This window comes from Hylobates moloch, unplaced genomic scaffold, assembly GCF_009828535.3.
Source record: "Hylobates moloch isolate HMO894 unplaced genomic scaffold, HMol_V3 SCAFFOLD_1, whole genome shotgun sequence".
Classification (NCBI taxonomy): Eukaryota; Metazoa; Chordata; class Mammalia; order Primates; family Hylobatidae; genus Hylobates; species Hylobates moloch.
Window position 1 is genome coordinate 209889015 of NW_026652276.1, and position 21466 is coordinate 209910480.

The window sequence follows — 21466 nt, forward strand, 5'->3', positions numbered from 1 at the left end:
ACCACAATGAGATATCACTTCATACCCACCAGGATGGCTATAATCAAAAAGACAGACAACGACAAGTATTAGTGAATATGTAGAAAAACAGGAACCCTTATACACTGCTGGTAGGAGTGTAAAATGGTACAGCCATTTTGAAAACAGGATGCCATTCCTCGAAAGGTTAAAAATAGAGTGTTATCACCCAGGCACAGTGGCTCATGCCTATAAACCCAGCACTTTGGGAGGCCAAGGCAGGAGGATCACTTGAGCCCAAGAGTTTGAAACCAGCCTGGGCAACATGGTGAAACCCCATCTCTAGAAAAAATACAAAAATTAGCTGGGCATGGTGGTGTGCACCTGTAGTCCCAGCTACTCAGGAGGCTAAGGCGGGAGGATTGCTTGAGCTGGAGAGGCAGAGGTTGCAGTGAGCAGAAATCACACCCCTGCACTCCATCCTGGGTGACAGAGGAAGATTCTGTCTAAAAAAAAAAAAGAGTTATCATATAATCCAAAAATTTCAACAGCACTTGTACATGAATGCATTATAGCACTATTCACAAACAATAGCCAAAAAGTGGAAACAGTCCCAGTGTCCACTGACCAATGAATGTATAAGATGTGGTATATATGTTGAATGGAATACTGCTCAGCCATAAAAAGGAGTGAAGTAATAATATATACTATAACATGGATGAACCTTGAAAACATCATACTAACTGAAAGAAGACAGTCACAAAGGATCATGAACTATATGATTCCATTTATATGAAATATCCAGAATAGGCAAAACTCTAGAGACAGAAAGTAGATTAGTAGTTGCCTAGGAATGAGGTGGGAGGTTGCAGGCCAAGGGGTACAGGTCTTTTTGATATAATGAAAATGTCCAGCTGGGCATGGTGGCTCACGCCTGGAATCCCAACACTTTGGGAGGCCGAGGCAGGTGGACCACTTGAGGTCAGGAGTTCAAGACCAGCCTGGCCAACACGGTGAAACCCCGTCTCTACTAAAAATACAAAAATTAGCCGGGCGTGGTGGTGCACACTTGTAATCCCAGCTACTCAGGAGGCTGAGGCAGGAGAATCACTTGAACTCGGGAGGCAGATGTTGCAGTGAGCCGAGGTCGTGCCACTGCACTCTAGCCTAGCCAACAGGGTGAGACTCCATCTCAAAAAAAAAAAAAAAAAAAAAAAGTCCAAAACTTGATGGATAAAGAAATCTCTATATTAAAAACCATTAAACGGTATACTTTAAATAAGTGAAATGTAGTTGTGTGAACTATATTTCACTAAAGCGATTTTTTAAAAAACAAGCAAAACAAATCTGTGGTGATGTAAGTCAGAATAGTGGTTATGGGAGGGGAATGATTTACTGGGAAGAGGCATTCAGATATATGCTAGAGTTAATAGAATATACTATGCCTTGATGTTATTTGTGATTACTTAAAATATACATATAAGAAAAAATTGAGTTATACACTTAAGATGGTGCACTTTATGTAAGAAAATTATCTCTCGTTAAAAAAATTATTTTTCTGCAAGTTGAAAATTGCACCTTTTAATGCTCATTATGTTATTATCTAGTTTGAGTTTTTTTTTAACTAAACTATGGATGGCAGCTATATGAATTTCTCAGGACAATGCTATGGGAAATTAGTCTTAGAAAAATCATTGACTTACTCTTAAGCAAATGTATCAAGTAGAAGCAAAAGGAAGGCACTATCTTCTAAATTCAAGCACCGTTATTTACTTTGATACTGTCTTACCCACTGGTCAAATGTACTTCTCCTTTCAAATACTGTATTAGTTTTTTCAGAATAATAACTAAATACGAGAGTGACCCCTAAAGAATCACTTGGCAAACTTGGGTATCAAGGCTACTACTAAGTACATCGTCAGTGAAAAATCACCCATGATGACATTGCCCATACTAAATGTTAAGGGTCATAATTATCACTTTATTTTGAATTCCAGGAAAGTTTAAGAATTGTTGACATCCAGCCAGGCATGGTGGCTCACACCTGTAATCCCAGAGCTTTCAGAGGCCTAGGCAGGAGGCTTGCTTAAGGCCAGGTGTTCGAAACCAGCCTGGAGACAACATAGCGAGCTCCTGTCTCTACAAAAAAATTTAAAAACCAGCCAGGCATGGTGTACTTGTAGCCCTAGCTACTCAGGAGGCTGAGGCAGGAGGACTGGTTGAGCCCAGTAGCTGGAGGCAGCAGCGAGCTACGATCACACCACTGCCCTCCAGCCTGGGTGATAGAGTGAGATGCTGTCTCAAAAAAGAAAACAAAATGAAATCTTGTTTTGGCTACTGAGTCATAAAGAAAATTCAACCAAATCCTGATACCCTACAAACTACAGTACATTGCTCATTGTTCTTCCCCTCTGCTAAACAGCAGAAAAAAGGAAGGGAAGGAAGAGAATCAAGGAAGGAAAAGAGATTCTTTATAAAGAGAGAATAAAGCACTTACACTTCATAGGACTTTCTAGCCACAGATGCCAGGTGCTACCCACTGAAATCCAGGCTTGGACTAAGCTCCACATTTCTGAAAGGACCATCTCAACTGAAGCCTGGGGCTCAGAGTCAGCAGGAGGAAGCTGCAGCTCCCACTAGCAGCACATTTCAAAGAGGCTGCAACAAGAGAACATTTTCCATTTAAGCATCTAATTCCAATCTTCCATTTCACAAAGCAGTAGCAGAACAGGCCTTTACATCAGTCTTTTCAAAAGATATTTCCATGACTATGTGATAAATATGAGGCAGGCTATGGCCCAGCAGTCCTTTCACTAACATGCTCTAAGCCCTTCATTATACTTCATAGCAGATCCTAAAGTACTTGCTCCCTTTTTTGTTTAATGGTGTACTGTTGCTCCAAGACTCACTTCTACACTAACATTTCTAAAACTGCCGAATCAACTAAAATCACTGAGCAGGCCCTCAACAATGCAAGCACACACCCAGACAGGCACCTAAGGACTCATTAGTTGCCAAGAATTAGAAGCAGATTACAGCTGCTAGTTAATCCTACACAAAAACTCCTCAAATTAAGCAGAATTACCTAAAATACTTCACTGAGTACCAAAGAGCTCTGGCAAATAGAAAATAAAGTTCTGGAAATACAGATAATTCAATAAGACTTATTCAATTCAATATTCAATAAGTGTCAAGTTGCTGCATTTTTTAAGCATTTCAATGAGTGAACGATATTATTTATTAAATGAAGATTTGCAAAGATTTATAGTATATTGGGGAAAGTTCTGGGAAGGAAGACTACATCAGAACACAGAGTAAAAAGGACTCTTAAAAAGAAAACTATACTTCCTTCCTTCCCTCCTTCTTTCTTTTCTTTTCTTTTCTTCCCTCTGTGGCCCAGGCTCCAGTACACTCGGCTCGCTGCTGACTCCCTGCGTCTGGCTCCCGTGATTCTCCTGCCCTGGCCTGCCGGCTGCCTGGGATTGCCGGCGCGCGCCACCACCCCTCCCTGGTTTTTCTCCTTTGGCTGGAGGCGCGGTTTCGCCATGTCGGCCAGGCTGGTCTCCAGCTCCTGACCTCCGGTGGTCTGCCCGCCTCGGCCTCTAGAGGTGCTGGGACTGCAGACGGAGGCTCGCTCACTCGGTGCTCGGTGTTGCCCGGGCTGCAGTGCGGTGGCGTGGTCTTTGCTCGCTGCAGCCTCCGCCTCCCAGCCGCCTGCCTTGGCCTCTCAGGGTGCTGGGATTGCAGCCTCTGCCCGGCCGCCGTCGTGTCTGGGAGGTGGGGAGCGTCTCTGCCTGGCCGCCCATCGTCTGGGTTATGAGGAGCTCCTCTGCCCGGCCGCCCCGTCTGGGAGCTGAGGGGCGCCTCTGCCCAGCCGCCACTCCGTCTAGGAAGTGATTTCTGAGTAGCTAGGGCTGCAAGTACACCATGCCTGGCTGGTTTTTAAATTTTTTTGTAGAGACAGGAGCTCGCTATGTTGTCTCGCTAGGAAGTGAGGAACGTCTCTGCCTGGCCGCCCATCGTGTGGGATGTGAGGAGCGCCTCTGCCCGGCCGCCCATCGTCTGGGATGTGAGGAGCGCCTCTGCCCGGCCGCCCATCGTCTGGGATGTGAGGAGTGACTCTGCCCGGCTGCCACCCCGTCTGGGAAGTGAGGAGCGCCTCTGCCCGGCGGCCCCGTCTGGGAAGTGAGGAGCGCCTCTGCCCGGCCGCCCCGTCTGGGAAGTGAGGAGCGCCTCTGCCCGGCCGCCCCGTCTGGGAAGTGAGGAGCGCCTCTGCCCGGCCACCCATTGTCTGGGATGTGAGGAGCGCCTCTGCCCGGCCGCCCTGTCTGGGAAGTGAGGAGCCCCTCTGCCCGGCCGCCACCCCGTCTAGGAAGTGAGGAGCGTCTCTGCCTGGCCGCCCCGTCTGGGATGTGGGGAGCGCCTCTGCCCGGCTGCCCCGTCTGGGAGGTCTACCACAGAGGCCAGAAGCAATGTGGGGGCTGGACGTGGTGGCTCACGCCTGTAGTCCCAGTACTCTGGGAGGCTGAGGCGGGTTGATCACTTGAGGCTAGGAGTTCGAGACCAGCCTGGCCAACATGGCAAAACATATGAAAAATACAACTGACAAACCAACCAACCAACCAAGCGACAACAAAACAGGTCTACCCTGGAGTCATACTCTAATTTTTTCTATTTTCCTCCCTTTCTGATCCTTTATCCCACTTTCTTTTTCTTCCTTTTCCTTCTCCTTTTTCTTTGTCAAATAGAGGATTGAGTTATTATCATTGATCCATACAAAGTCCCTCTCTCATTTATTTTCTTTAATTCCCACCCCCATTTCTATTCCCCGTCTTCCCATGTGCAACCTTCCTAATATGTTTGATATGCATCTTTTTGTTTGTATGTACTTTTAGAAAATGTTTATTGTTTTGTGTGCAAAAAAATAATAATAATAAAAGAGAAGTCTGGACATAAAAAAAAAGAAAACTATAAATCAGTCAAACAAAACAATATTTTAGATCTATGCCCTGCAACCATGTGGTATAGAGCTAGAAAAGTCAGAATTTCCCATATCAAGAAAAAATCATTTTCATGAGACGGGTAAAGAAAGAACAAGTCTAATTTACCTGAAACAGAAAAAGTAATTTTTTAAGTCATCAACTACCTTAAGTTCTTTTATCTAATCCTTTATGAGAATTTTACAAAATGAGATAAATTGCTAGATTTGTTACAACAAATTACTTCCTGATAATTTTCTCGGACAGTGGGAAGAAAAATGGTTTGAAAGGATACTAATTAAGAAAAAAATAAACTGAGGGGCACATAAGATAACCATCACTACCTAAAAATAGTTTTCAATATAACTTCTTTTGCAAGATGGCCTGAAACACAGAAACCAAGATGAAATCAAACTTAGCTAATATCTTCACCAAAGCAGTGATAAAGCAACTCCCATCCTCCAAAAAAAAAAAAAAAATTGTAAAAGGAAAGTAATCATAAATCTCCTAGCAAGCTCCCAGATTCACAAAATACACTTGGGTATACATAAATACATTTTCTAGAAGCAAAAAAGTTCCCTTATAGAGGTAAGTTCAGTCAACTTACATTTTCACAGCCATCTCCATAAGAGCTAAATATATAATCAAAATGAAAACAAATATTTTCCTTAGGAGGAAAGATATTAGTAGCTAAAAACAATTACTTAAAAGGAAGGGCCAGGTGCAATGACTCACAACCTGTCATCTCAGCACTTTGGGAGGCCAAGGTGGGAGGATCACCTGAGACCAGAAATGCTACACCAACCTGGGCAACATAGCAAGACCCAGTCTTCACAGGAAAAAAAAAAAAATAGCAGGATGTGATAGTGCGCACCTTTGGTCTCAGCTTCTGGGGGTGGGGGTAGGGGACTAAGGTGGGAGGATCACTGAAGCCCTAGTTACAGTGAGCTGTGATCCTGCCACTGCACTCCAGATTGGGTGACAGAGTGAAACCCTATCTCTAAAATAAACTGAAATCGAATCAAAATAAAAGAAAGGAATCAATAAGGCCAATGACAGCACTGCACAGTGTGGTCTTCCCAGATTCTTCTGAAATCCCAGAAGTTCTGAGACAAGCATTTTTAAATAATCCTATATCATAATGACCTCTGACAAATGAATTTTGGCTGAACTATGTAGTTGTTGGTCACACATAAGATGGTACTAAGATATCTTGCCCCAATTTTTTCATGACAAGAATCCCTCTCCAAAATAATAATCCTCAATTACCTATGAATGTCGGTATTAATCTCAAGAATGGCCCTGAAAAAGACAAATAAATTTAGATCGATAAAGCCAACTTCAGTTGGGAATGACCAAGGCAAGCATACTCGATAATCTTTTCACTGTGAGCCTTATTTATACTAGGCAGTCTTCCTTTAAAAACAGAAAATGCCAAGCTTGAAACCATTTCATTTGAAAACAAATGGTTAGCCCATGCAAGGGCTTCCTGAAAGCCAAAATACAGAAAATTTATCTTCTTTCAACACTGGTCTCTATTTCTGCCTACCTGCTCAGTTTTATAACTCATATAAACCAGATGAGAATTCTATTGTACGTACAAAGCATATGTTAACAGTGCTTAAGACTCAAATTTTCCAAACTTATATAAATGTAATATGTCTAACTTAAAGTACAGTAATAACGCATTAAAGTATTGTAATAACGCATTAAAGCATTTAAATCTCTGAATGCTTATTTATATAAAAGCATGTATATTTTCTTGAACCCCTGACCTCAAGTGATCTGCCTGCCTTGGCCTCCCAAAATGCTGGGATTACAGGCGTGAGCCACCGCGCCTGGCCTTTTTTAATTTTTTTGTTTTGAGATGGAGTCTTGCTCAAAACATCTATGTTTTCATGTCTAGTTCCAAATATATTCTCTTGCTTTGAAGATAACTGTTAAAATATTACACTATGACTGAGACAGAAAATACAACTAGGAAGCAATGAATACAAAATAGAAAAAAGAATTGTGCTGTGGGGTTGAGAAAAAATAAGTAAAAACCATTATGCAAACTCTGTTAACAGAAAACCCACCAAAAGGAAAAATACTTGTTTTCTAATTTCATTTTGGATAGTCTACCAGAAGAGGAAAATTAAATTAGTACTTTTAAGAGTATGTACATACCAAACACTACAAAAATATCCCCTGTAGCAATACTGTTAACTTCCAGTAAAGAGAAATAAGGTTTATCTTAGAGGCTTCACCTGTACAGCTGTAAAAATACTCTCTGGTAATATTTCAGCACCATGGTACAAATGAGGGAAATACAGGACAGGTAGTCTGAGTAATCTCAACTTCCTATGAAATAAATTTGTTTTTAAGTTTAACAGAGCTTAAAAATCTGGGAAACAGTATGGCAGTTCCCCAAATAAGTAAACAAATAAATATAGAATTACCATATGATCCAGCAATTCCAATTCTAGCTATACTGTATATCCAAAAGAATTGAAAGCAAGTACTCCCACAAGTATTTATACACCCATGTTCATAGCAGCATTATTCACAAAGGTGCAAGCAAGTGTCCATTGATGGATGAATGGATAAGCCAAACGTGGTATATACATACAACTGGGTATTATTCAGCCTTAAAAAGGAAGGAATTTCTGACACATGCTACGCACATGGATGAACCCTGAAGATATTATGCTAAGTGAGAATAGCCCATCACAAAAAGGCTAAATACTGTATGATTCCACTTACATGAGGTACCAATAGTCACATTCATAGAGACAGAAAGTAGAATGGTGGTTGCCAGGGACTAGGGCGGGGAGCAAATGGGCACCTATTTTGTTTAGTGGGCATAGATTTAGTTTTACAAGATGAAAAAGTTTAGAAGATGGATGATGGTGATGGTTACACAACAATGTCAATGTATGTAATACCACTGAACTGTACACTTAAAAATGGTTAAAATGACTGGGCACGGTAGCTCATGCCTGTAATCCCAACTACTTGGGAGGCTGAGGAGGCAAGATAGCTTGAGCCTGGGAGTTTAAGGCTGCAGTGAGCTATAATCGCACCACTGCACTCCAGCCTGGGCAACAGAACAAGACCCTGTCTCAGAAAAAAGAAAAAAGACGTTAAAATGGTAAATTTACGTTTTGAATGTTTTACCACAAAAAAAAATCTATAAAACCTACTTTCCATTTCCTCCATAAACATCAGTGCAATCACTGTAAAAGAATGCTGAAGAAATATCTGAAAAGCTTTGGAAAAACTATTGTAATTAGAAAATATAGTAGTACCCTGACAATTTTACATCCTAAATCAAACTATCAACTTTGGCCCAAGGCCTGGCAAGACAAGAAACTAATCAAAATAGGGAGAAATGCCATCACATAACAGACTACCATGGCAACAGAAATACTGTCACAAAATCACAAACATAGACTCCAATACTTCGAAGAGATGAAATGTTCTATATTTGCACTGTACAGTACTTGGAATGTGGGTAAGTGCAAATAAGAAACTGATTTTAGGCCGGGCACAGTGGCTCATGCCTGTAATCCCGGCACTTTGGGAGGCCGAGGTGGGTGGATCATAAGATCAGGAGATTGAGACCATTCTGGCTAACACAGTGAAACCCACCTCCACTAACAATACAAAAAATTAGCCGGGCATGGTGGCATGCACCTGTAATCCCAGTTACTCGGGAGCCTGAGGCAGAATTGCTTGAACCTGGGAGGTGGAGGTTGCAGTGAGCCAAGATTGCACCACTACACTCCAGCCTGGGCTACAGAGCAAGACTCTGTCTCAAAAAAAAAAAAAGAAAAAAGAAAAAAAAGAAACTGATTTTAACTTTACTTAATTTTAAGTTTAAATAGTCACACTGGACTGGTGGCTACTACACTGGATGACACAGCTACATTGGTACACTCTCTGGGAGAAAGATCTTTGGTTTTCATTATTTACATATTCCCAGTTTCTATCAGTGCAAGGCACAGAGTATTCCTAGACTGAACTCATCTACTGAAGTTGTATAGGAACATTTTCTATTTTCTAGAAGGCTTTCCTTTCAAAAGCATGTTTTGACTGGAAGGTGTGAGCATAAGCACACACAAAAAATGCCTAAACTTTCAAGATAAATCAGTAACGACCAGAGAAAAGCCAAAAACCCTAGGTTTTATAACCAGGCTAAAGAATCAATAAATTCCAAAAAGGAAAAGTACTAGGAAAGAAGTTTGAAGCCGATATTCCATGACCCATGTATTAATGTGTTCTCACGCTGCTAATAAAGACATACCCAAGGGTAATTTATAAAGGAAAGGGGTTTAACTGACTCAGTTTCACATGGCTGGGGAGGCCTCACAATCATGGCGGAAGACGAAGGAAGAGCAAAGCGACGTCTTACATGGTGGCAGGCAAGAGAGAGCTTGTGGAGGGGAACTCCCATTTATAAAGCCATCAGAACTTGTGAGACTTATTCACTACCACAAGAACAGTATGAGGGAAACCCCCGTCGTGATTCAATTACCTCCACCTGGCCCCACCTTGACACAAGTGGGGGGAGGGGGCATATTATAACAAGGTGAGATGTGGGTGGGGACATAGCCAAACCATATCAACCCAAGACCTTTCTGATATGATATCTAAGAAGAAAATTCCTATGGACATGTGATAAACCAAACATGACCATGTCAACTTAGTCTATCAAAGCATGACTTTACTTCATCTGCTTTATGCTTTTGATGCTTTTCATCAAAAAGCTGCATACACCCATGCTGAAGCATGCCTTTTCAGTTTCCAGACTGAACTATAAAACTTTTGAGGTAACATCTAACCCAAAGGTTGTCTCTGTAAAAGTTATCTCCTACTTACAACTTAAATTAAAAACTTATAACTGAGTAGCTTAAGTAATTGGCCCTATGAAGAGATGGTCTTTCCTTCAATAGCTCTCTACAACTTCTACTAATTTTGGTTACTAGGGGTGGACAAATGAAACTACTAAATATACAGGACAGGCTACTAAGATTCCTTTAAGATCTGCCTCAAAATACTCTGTCTTTTAGAACACTCTGAAGTTATCAGTGATATCTACCTATCACATAAAACATAACCATGGCTGTACATCTCCAAGAATTTTGATGGAAAAAGTTTAGAGCAATGAATACAGATTCTTCAGAAAATGGCTGTTTTATACAAATATTAGAGAAAGAGAAAAGATGCTAACTCACAGTACAGGCTAAAGCATATTCGAATTATACCTCTATACCACGTCTACTGTCACCAGGTCATTAGAACTATACTAAATTACTCTCGGATTAGTTAGGTGGGGTGGTAGGGAAGAATAAGGATAATAGTTTCACAAATACATATTCTTGAAAGTAGTTTTTTAGCAAACCACACAAATTCTATGCCTTACCAATTTCAAATGGATGTTAAAACGCTATACTTATTACTACAGTTAAAACACGCTTTTGTTCCAGTAGACAAAATCTACTGGAAAGAAAAAAACCACCACACACATTACTTTTGGTTACAAATGCCACTTAGTGACCACTTAAAGAGAGCCTTGGCCAGGCACAGTGACTCATGTCTGTAATCCCAGCACTTTGGGAGTCTGAGGTGAGAGAAGTGCTTGAGCCCAGGGGCTCGAGACCAGCCTGGGCAACATGGCAAGACCCTGACTCTACAAAAAATACAAAACATTAGCCAGGTGTGGTGGTGCATGCCTGTAGTCCCAGCTGTCCAAGAGGCTGAGGTGGGAAGATCAACTGAACCCAGGCTCAGCTGAGCAAGGCTGCAGTGAGCAGTAATCACACCCCTGCGCTCCACAGCCTGGGCAACAGAGTGAGACCCTGTCTCAAAAAACTAAATAAGCCGGGTGCAGTGGCTCACACCTGTAATTCCAGCACTTTGGGAGGCCAAGGCGGCCAGATCACTTAAGGCCAGGAGTTTGAGACAAACCTGGCCAACATGGCGAAACCCCATCTCTACTAAAAATACAAAAATTAGCCGGGCATGGTGGCACGTGCCTGTAGTCCCAGCTATTTGGGAGGCTGAGGCAAGAGAATCGCTTGAACCCAGGAGGCGGAGGTTGCAGTGAGCCAAGATGGTGCCACTGCACTCCGGCCTGGGTAACAGAGTGAGGCTGTCTCAAAAAATAAATAAATAAAGAGAGCCTTATTGAGTCAAAAAGTTCCTCTCCCTTTCTGTACCTGAATATTTGCAAGTATAAAATGAGGGCAACATATACATCTCATAAAGGTTTTTAAAAAAAAAAAAAAAGAAAAGAAAAAAAACACTGGAAAGACTGAAGAGCATTAAAGGAGCTGAACACTGTTTATTTTTAACCATGTATATGGTGAAGAGTGACAGCAAAAATAAAACTCGCAGATAAAGAAAAATGTGAGTTATCCAACTGAGTATCTGCATATATGCACTTCCGACAATCAACATTTTTAAGAACCTGTGTGTGAAGCATCTTGATTGTTTATCTTAATAACCATGGTTTGTTTCTTCAACTATGGGTATTGGACTATATAAACAAATGTGACAAGAATCCCAGTCTAGTAGGGGAGGCAAAACACTTATTTTCAAAAAGGTTTATAAAAAGGCAAACACAATGAAATAAAGTTCTCTAGGCATTCACTGGGGGCTGAAATCACTTTTGGCTGAAGAGAAGCAGGTAAGCCTTGAATGAGAAAGCAGAATTTAGGTTGGGCTTTCAAAAGATGAGTTAGTTTCTGCATTTGAAGAAAGAGTTGGGAAAGAGTAAAAGCAGAGAAGAAAGTAAAGTCGGGCAAAGGCAGCATCCACTCTACCCCAAAATATTTGTGTACTATGAGAAATATTTCAGCTATTTGGATGCTGATAGGAAAGACTCAGTAAAGGAGTCTAAAGATGCAGACAAGACATAGGATAAACCAAAAGATCAACGTCCCAGAGATTTCAGAAGATTGAGAGATGCAAAGCACCTAGATCTGACAAGAGGAGAAGCAGCTGCATACAACCATGCTGAAGTTTGACCAAATTAGAGGGAAAAGGTGATGGTATATTTATAAAAATGACTAGAATGATAGATCTTGGAATCCACATTTGATAAGGAGAGAAGTAAAAACAAGAAGACCTAATAAAGAAAAAGTAAGGAACAGTCAATGAACTGAGGTTTTGATAAAACTCAAGAACTAATGCAGGGACTTCTGTTTAAAATGACTAAACTAACTGACTGAACACAGCTGTCTGCTCTCAGGTCCTTCCAAAAATCCAATAAAAATCAGAGTAAAGATCTTTTTTAAAAAAGGCAAAAACACACAAAGACAAAGAAAATGGAAACAGGTGACAGATATCAATAGAACTGTGGAAACTGGAAAGCTAAAGGACAGTGTTAACTGTCTTAGCAGATCCGAAAAGGCTGATATTTGTCTGGGGGTGGGGAGGGAGGATGCGATAAGAATGGGGAAGGCAAGGGACAAACTATTCATGTTGCAAAACCCAGGAAGACTGGGGAATTGGAAGCACAGGTACATCTGAAGGCAGATGCACAGGTGGAACAAAAAATAAAGGAGTGGAGCTGGGTGTGGTGGTGTACACCTGTAATTTCAGCTACTCAGGAGACTGAGGAGAGAGGATTGCCTGAGACCAAGAGTTTGGGTTCAACCTGGGCAATATAGTGAGACCTCATCTTTTCTTTTCTTTTTTTTCTTTTTTTAAAAAGGGTGGGGTGGGCTGGGCGTGGTCACTCACATTGGGAGGCCGAGGCGGGCAGATCACAAGGTCAGGAGATCAAGACCATCCTGGCTAACATGGTGAAACGTTGTCTCTACTTAAAAATACAAAAAATTAGCTGGGCATGGTGGTGGGCACCTGTAGTCTCAGCTACTCGGGAGGCTGAGGCAGGAGAATGGCGTGAACCTGGGAGGCAGAGCTTGCAGTGAGCCGAGATGGCGCCACTGCACTCCAGCCTGGGGGACAGCAAGACTCTGTCTCAAAAAAAAAAAAAAAAAAAAAAAAGGGTGGGGTGGGGGGAATGCCAATAATGCAGCCTTAAAACAAAAAAAAGAAAAAAGTTTAAATAAATAAAAGGGTCAAAATCTGTGTAAGAAGCAGTAGACTCCTAAATTTCCTCTCTGACTCTGAGCAACCAGGCTACTACTCTCCCACCATAACAGAAGACTCAAGGTTTACTGTGGAAAGATTGAAGTAGGTGGTCTCTGGACTCTTAGACAACAGACTCAGCTAAAGACAGGAGTATCATGCTGAAAACAAGAGATTAAATTAAAATCTACATACTTAGTTGTGAGATCCATCCCTTGGCTTCATTCCCTGACCTGGCTTTAGAACACTGGCAGTCTAGCTTATAACCCCCAGGCTGACTAGAGAACTCAAGGTAAAAACAGCCCAAGAAAAACAGACCAACAGAAAAGCAATGAGAGAAAGGATGAAGGCTCCCTTCTCGATGACCCATTAAATGGAAGAGAAACCCAAGAAAACATCATGGAATCCAAGAATCAGTGGATCCAGCACAACAAAGAGGCAAAGGGAATTCCCTAGGACAGTGTTTATGGAATCCCATGACAATATTTATCCAACAGACCTAGCGAACCAGGCCAGACTGGAGCAGGGAAATGGAGGGCTCTTGGGACAGATATTTCCTTCAGCCAAAAAAGAAAATAAATCACCAGTCTGAACAACGAGGATATTTACAGTACTGAGATTTGGGGGTGACTTATTGTGGATACCCAGCAAACAAAATGTTAAAAAAAAAAAAAAAAAAGAGGTATTTGATTACCAACAGGAAAAAAAAGGTTCCACAAAATTTTGTTTTAAAAATAAAACTTAAATATTAGTAAAACTACATAAAGATTTCAAAAAAAAACTAGGCGACATTATTTGAGATTTTTGAGCCAGCAAATTGGAAAACAGTGGGTTATGATCACAGCAGAATATCTGAATCAGTGATTTGGAGGTGTGGTGACTTTTTTTTTTTTTTTTTTTTTTTTTTTACAATCTTGCTGTTTCCCAGGCTAGAGTGCAGTAGCGAAATCATAGCTCACTCAGTCTTGAACTCCTGGGCTCAAGGGATCCTCCCGAGTAGCTGGGACTATAGGCGAATGTCACTACACCCAACTAATTTTCCTATTTTTTTGTAGAAATGAGGTCTCGCTATGTTGCCCAGGCTGGTCTTGAACTCCTGGGCTCAAGGGATCCTCCACCTTAGCCTCCCAAAGTGCTGGGATTACAGGCGTGAGCCAATGGGCCTGGACTGGCTGGCAACTTTTTTGTTTTTTTGAAAAGGAGTCGCACTCTGTTGCCCGGGCTGGAGTGCAGTGGCACGATCTCGGCTCACTGCAACTTTCACCTCCTGGGTTCAAGAGATTCTCCTGCCTCAGCCTCCTGAGTAGCTGAGACAACAGGTGTGCACCACCACACCCAGCTAATTTTTGTATTTTTAGTAGAAACGGGTTTTCCCCATGTTGGCCAGGCTGGTCTCAAACTCCTGACCTCAAGCAATCCGCCCGCCTCAGCCTCCCAAAGTGTTGGGATTACAGGCATGAGCCACTGCGCCAGGATCTAAAACGATCCTGGGTGGTGGCTTTTTAGTAAAGACAAGATCCAGGGTGTGATTGTGTGACCAGGTGGCTAAAGAGAATGAAGAGGTAAAGGAATCAAAAGGCCAAAGTGTTAGCTGAACTGTCAATCCAGATGCTGAAGTTGCCTAAACATGATGTGTGACTGCTGGATATCTTCCAGATCCACTTCTCCACCCTCCTCTATCATGTTTTCTGCTCCAATAGGCTGACCTGTATAGACTTTACCAACAGGTCACTGTGTCCCCTGGCTTCCAGTTGGGTTTGGCCAATGGGGAATCCCAGCAAGAAATTAAGAGAAGAGGGTCAGGATATTCATTCCTCCAGCTTCATTCTCTCAAGGTCACCTGAAACTAGCTATGTCCCCTCGGCTGAAAGTCACCATTCCTCTCAAGGCAGCCAACTCCATACTTTTCAAGTAACTATTCCCTCTTTTATGGGATTTTAACCGTTCAGCTACAGGTTACCAAACTATTTCTTGTCGCACTACTATACCTAAGTCTTTATAATAGTATCTTTATAAAATAAACTCAAATTATCCTGTCAAGTGTGCCATCTGTTCCTGTCTGGACTCTTACTATTAACTGTGATGGTGAAGATGATGTAAGGTTGTAATAGAGTATTGGAAAGTAAGGTGAGAAAAGTGACTAATATTTAAATAACAATTGCTAACATTTTAATCTCTACGTTCCAAGAACTTTTCTAAGCTCTTCGTAGAATATTAACTCATTTAATCACAACTACCTTCTGTGGTAAACAGAGATTTTTGTCTGGTTCATTTCCAAATCTAAACACCCAGCATAGTTGCTGGCACATGGTAAGCACTCAAATATTGATTTAAAATACACACAACAAGCAGGTTTAATTAGAAAGAGATTACTTTTTTAGTATAGTGTAGCATTTCTCCTAATTATACTTTAGAAAACTATACAAAGATCAGGGAATTGTTGACTCTCCAGAGATCACAGAAACACTAAATGAGACCATATGTGAATGATTTTCTTGTGTAGCCTACAGCGAGTCATATTCCTTTATTTTCTGACGAGGACTTGGGCGCCAATTTTTTAAGTTTAATATTCAAAGTCAAAGTTGCAGCAGGGGGCGGTGGCTCACACCTGTAATCCCAGCACTTTGGGAGGCCGAGGCGGGCAGATCACCTGAGGTCGGAGTTCGAGACCAGCCTGCCCAACATGGCGAAACCCTGTTTCTACTAAAAAATACAAAAATTAGCTGGGTGTGGTGGCGTGTGCCTGTAATCCCAGCTACTCAGGAGGCTGAGACAGGAGAATCACTTAAACCTGGGAGGAGGAGGTTGCAGTGAGCCGAGATAGCACCACTGCACTCCTCCAGCCTGGACAACAGAGCCAGACTCTGTCTCAAAAAAAAAAAAAAAAAAGGCAAAAAAAGCAAAGTTGCTCCATACCAAGACCAGATTTTAAAAAAGTCAAAGTTGCAAATTTTTAAATATTATGCACCTGCAGCCTAGGAGCTGATTTAATAAGGCAGAGCACCTTTAAGTATCAGTTATGAGTTAAAATAAAGGGAAGGGGGCCAAAAGAATATGGTTGTAAGTATAAAATGCAAAAATAAAGGTAAAGGTGAGTATTTTGTCAGCCTGTAAAAAAGCCTCTTTAGTTTTCAAAGTACTTAATTTTTAAAGTACATCCTACATTAGAACCTAAGTCAGCCAGATCACCAAAAATACACATTTACACAGAAATGAAGCACAGCAAAGGTGTGAAAATTAGGGCAGGAAGCATAAAACATGAAATCAAAGAATGCAGACATACAATAGATATAAGCTACAATTAAATATCTCACCGGATGCACATACAGTTTCATATGGAATAATCAAAGCAGCAGTGATACCCATCTTATAAATAAAAATCTAAAAGCCAGAGAAATAACAAGGTTAGAGGATTAATATGAAACAAAATGAGAACTCCAAAGATTTTCTGAAAGCAGAATTACTGTTTTTTCTTCATATTATGTTGCCACTCCAAAGCAAGGGGAAAACTCGCATGAGTAAGAATCTAGAAACCTGCGAAGTTTCGAGAAGAACAGACTCAAACTGGAGTGAAAATAGGCAAAAAGAGTGAGGCATAAGGCTACGACTGGGAGGAAAGTGCCAGATGCAAGTCTTGGACACGGAGGGGAGACGAATAAAGCCTTCTTAAGCGGAAGGTGGAGAAACACTGGGGTTGGATTTGGTGGGAGGAAGACAAAATGGAAAAGCACGGCCCAAGAAGCAACGGCAAAGGGAGAACTTAAACAAGATTAGATTGATGCCACAATCGAAAAGTATTAAGACCTACAAATCAGATTCTACCGGGTGGGGAAAGGGCCAGTTCGCGACGGATCAGGTGCGACTAGTTTCCCAAAAGCGGCAAAGATGTAGCTTCGCAGCCCCACCCCACGACAGCAGCTCCTCCCCAAGGAGGACCTCACGAGGTCAACCGCCGGGCTCAGGTTCTCCCCTGGAGCCTAGGTTCCACCCCGCCCCGGCCCCGTGGCACAGAACTGCCTCTCTGGGCCCCTCACCGAACGCTGCAGCTCCCCAAGCCAAAATGAGGCGCGCTCCTTTCCGCTGGGATCTGGGTCGTGGTAAAGCGCCTGCACTGCCTGGTACACGAGCTGCAATGTCGGCTTTGCTCCTTCCATGGTGGTGGCGGTAGTGGCGGTAGCGACGGCTCCGATTCTTCTCCGGGGGATTCCTCAGTTGCTCCGCCTTCGCGCTTCCTCACTGTCTGGGCCACGGCCGCTCCCTGACTGGCGCCATCTCCTCCTCTTTGGCCGTTACCAGGGCAGAAGGTTCTCCGTGGAAGTTGCCCCCTCGGAAACAGCTATTAGGTCGTATTCAGGTTCCCGGCCTTTTTTCCGGTTTTTCCACTTGACTCTAGACTTCTGAGTCCACAGATTCTGGCGCTCCCGTCTTCACTCGCTGACTTGCCCTCAGAAGCCTATCTTCGCACGCCACACACCATTGTACCTAAGGTGCGTTTACCCGGACCGGAAGCGACAGCACCGATACCTTTGGCACACTTCCGCCTGGTACACTACAAACGGCCTCCTTCCCGGCACGCCTCCTCTTGTCTCCCCGCCCCCTCCCGGAAGTGACCCTATCGGGCCAGGAGCCGGGAAGAAGAGCCGGTGTTCTCTCTGTTCCTCGCTAGCAGCTTGGCACTTTAGCGCCGAGATGTGCCCCATATCTGAGCTGCCTTCAACTCCTTGGAAATGGATCCAGGTTTTTCCTACCCCTTCCGACTTCCCCATCCCTCTCCAGAGAATCTTTTTCTGCCCTGGTGATCAAGGCGCGTCAATTCAACTCTCCGTAGAGTGGCCACGGTACTGGAGATCCAAAGATGAATTAAGACATGGTACCTACGCTGGCTCTAGTGGAGGAGACAGACAAGTAGTCAACTGAACTATTTTACAAACCTGAAATATGTGCCACATTGAGATAAATCTAAAATGCCTAGAATCTCTGTTCAGCTCCCCTTTACTTAGTTCTTAAGCCCAAAAGAGGTCTTCATTCTGCTTACAGCTCCTGGTGCTCTAACTCCAGAGCATTTTGCATACATCTTTAGGGTTATTCTCACATTGAACTGTATTTTTGTGAATGCCTTTCTGTCCGAATCCAATACCAGTGGTCTAACAATTCACAAAAGAAAATAGAAATCTTGGAAACTGTACTATGGAGAAATTGGGGACAAAAGGTAACAGTATATTAATATTAACATTGCTGCTAGTCCTTTGCACTAGTAAATAACTGCTATTTGATAAATGATCACAATGTGTAAAACACTGTAGTTACAAGATCTCATTTAATCTGCCTAACAACCTTGCCAAGTATTAATAAAACCCGTTTTGGGCGCTGACACTGACCTACAGCGCCTCAGCTCCAGCGCCATGGCGTCCTCCAGGAAGTTCTTCGTGGGGAGGAACTGGAAGATGAACGGGCGGAAGAAGTGTCTGGGGGAGCTCATTGGCACTCAGAACGCGGCCACTGTGCCTGCCGACACCAAGGTGATTTGTGCTCTCCCCACTGCCTATATCTAGTTGGCCCGGCAGAAGCTAGCTCCCAAGATTGCTGTGGCTCCGCAGAACTGCTACAAAGTGACTAATGGGGCCTTTACTGGGGAGATCAGCCCTGGCATGGTCAAAGACTTAGGAGTCATGTGGGTGGTGTCGTCCTGGGGCACTCAGAAGGCATGTCTTTGGAGAGTCAGATGAGCTGATTGGGCAGAAAGTGGCCCATGCTCTGGCAGAGACTTGGAGTAATCGCCTGCATTGGGGAGAAGCTAGATGAAAGGGAAGCTGGCATCATTGAGAAGGTTGTTTTTGAGCAGACAAAGGTCATCACAGATAATGTGAAGGACTGGAGCAAGGTCATCTTGGCCTATGATCCCGTGTGGGCCACTGGTACTGGCAAGACTGCAACACCCCAACAGGTCCAGGAGGTACACAAGAAGCTCCGAGGATGGCTTAAGTCCAACATCTCTGATGCAGTGGCTCAGAGCACTGGTATTATTTATGGAGGCTCTGTGACCAGGGCAACCTGCAAGGAGCTGGCCAGCCAGCCTGATGTGGGTGCCTTCCTCATGGGTGGTGTTTCCCTCAAGCCCAAATTCGTAGACATCATCAATGCCAAACAATGAGCCCCATCTGTCTTTCCTACCCTTCCTGCCAACCCAGGAACTAACAGCCCAGAAGCCGAGTGACTGCCCCTCCCCTGCACATGCTTCTGATGGTGTCATCTGCCCCCTATTGTGGCCTCATCCAAACTGTATCTTCCTTTACTATGTATACCTTCACCCTGTAATGGTTGGGACCAGGCCAATCCCTTCTCCACTTACTATAATGGTTGGAACTAAATGTCACCAATGTGGCTTCTCCTTGGCTGAGAGGTGAAAGGGATGGAATTTGCTCCTGGGTCCTCTAGGCCCTAGTGAGGGGAGGAGAGAGAAACCATCCTCTCCCTTCTTACACTGTGAGGCCAAGATCCTCCACTCAGAAGCCAGGGGTGCTGCCCTCTCCCACGGTGCCAGTGCCTTTGTGTGTTGTGTATGTGAGCCATCCCACATGTGAGGGAAATAAACCCCTGGCACTTAAAAAACAAACAAACCCATTCTAAAGAAAGCAAAATAGTAATGTAATTTACCCAAGGATACAGTTCTTAAAGTTAGGATTTGAATCCAGATCAGTGTTGCTCCAAAACCTGTTAAATCACACAATCCCTATCATCTTGTGCGTTGGTTTGCTTCTGAATTGTTAGTCAAGGAATTTTTAACTGCCAACAACATGATGAAAACAATGTTACTGCACAGAGTTGATATAATTTGAGACAGAAAAAAGAAACTTGATATTTTAGTTAGCTAATCCATTCATTCATTAAAAAAGGATTTAGTGCTGGGCTTGGTGGCTCACAACTGTAATCCTAGCATTCTGGGAGGCCGAGGCAAGAGGATTACCTGAGGCCAGGAGTTCAAGACTAGCCTGGGTAATGAAATGAAACTCTGTCTCTACAAAAAAATGCAAAAAGATTAGCAGGGCGTGGTGGTGGGTGTCTCTAATCCCCGCTACTCAGGAGGCTGAGGTGAGAGTATTGCTTTAGCCCAGGAGGTGGGGGTTGCAGTGTGCAGAGATTGTGCCACTGCACTCCAGCCTGGGAAACAGTGAGACCATATCTCAAAACAAATTTTTTGGGGTGTATCAAAGGGCATTATCAAGAAAGTGAAGTAACAGTCCACAACATGGAAGGGAATGTGCAAATAACATATCTGATAACTGATTAGTATCCAGAGTATATAAAGAACTCTTACAATTCACCAATGAAAAGACAACTCAGTTTTTGGGTGTGTGTGTGTGTGTGTGTGTGTGTGTGTGTGTGTTTTGTTTTTTTGTTTTGAGATGGAGTCTCTGTTGCCCAGGTTAGAGTACAATGGCACAATCTCAGCTCACTGAAACCTCCTCCTCCTGTGTTCAAGCGATTCTTGTGCCTCCTCCTCCCACGTAGCTGGGATTACAGGTGCCCACGACCATGCCTGGCTGATTTTTGTATTTTTAGTAGAGACAGGGCTTCACCATGTTGGCCAGGCTGGTCTCGAACTCCTGACCTCAAGTGATCCACCCACCTCAGCCTTTCAAAGTGCTGGAATTACAGGTGTGAGTCACCACGCCTGGCCTCAGATAATTCAGTTTTTTAAATGGGCAGTGAATTTGAATAGACATTTCTTCCAAGAAGATATGCAAATGCACATGAAAAGATGCTCACCATTAGCCCTCAGGGAAATACAAATCAAAACATGAGATACAACTTCACACCCACTAGAAAAACTAAAATTTAAAAAATGATAAATGCTGATGAGAATGTGGACAAATCAGAACTCTCATACACATGGGATTGTATCATGGTGCAGCCATGTTGAAAAACAGTTTGGCAGCTCTTCAAAAAAATGTTAAACATCACTTTGGGAGGCCGAGGCGGGCGGATCACGAGGTCAGGAGATCGAGGCCATCCTGGCTAACACAGTGAAACCCCGTCTCTACTAAAAAATACACACACACACAAAAAAATTAGCCAGGCGTGGTGGCAGGCGCCTGTAGTCCCAGCTACTCGGAGAGGCTGAGGCAGGAGAATGGCATAAACCCAGGAGGCGGAGCTTGCAGTGAGCCGAGATTGCGCCACTGCACTCCAGCCTGGGCGACAGAGCGAGACTCCGTCTCAAAAAAAAAAAAAAAAAAAAATGTTAAACATAGAATTATCATATGAACCAGCAGTTCTACACTTAGGTATATACTCAAGAGAAATGATAACTTGTGTGCATACAAACACTTGCACATGCATATTCATAGCAGCATTATTCATAATAGACGGCAGAAACAGCCCCAATATCCGTCATTTGATGCATGGATAAACGAAGTGTGCTATATCCATACAATGAAATGTTATTT

General features: G+C 43.0%; 1 protein-coding gene and 1 pseudogene across 2 annotated transcripts in view; one reads left to right on the forward strand and one right to left on the reverse strand.

The window, feature by feature from the left end:
• TNPO3 (transportin 3) overlaps positions 1–17590 on the reverse strand; it is a 104094-nt gene extending 86504 nt beyond the window's left edge. Inside the window, exons 1-2 of one of the 2 annotated variants that reach the window (XM_032761683.2) lie at positions 17054–17163; positions 2456–2616 (exon numbers count right to left, since the gene is read on the reverse strand). Coding sequence is in view for 1 of the 2 variants with exons in the window: in XM_032761681.2 (XP_032617572.1) it covers positions 17054–17173 (120 nt within the window). In the remaining variant the exon portion in view is untranslated. Of the gene's footprint in view, positions 1–2455; positions 2617–17053 lie in introns of both variants that reach the window. The other variant, XM_032761681.2, reaches the window with a different exon arrangement.
• A 793-nt stretch (positions 17591–18383) lies between these two features.
• On the forward strand, positions 18384–19392 carry LOC116814341 (triosephosphate isomerase-like; annotated as a pseudogene).
• Positions 19393–21466: the final 2074 nt, after the last annotated feature.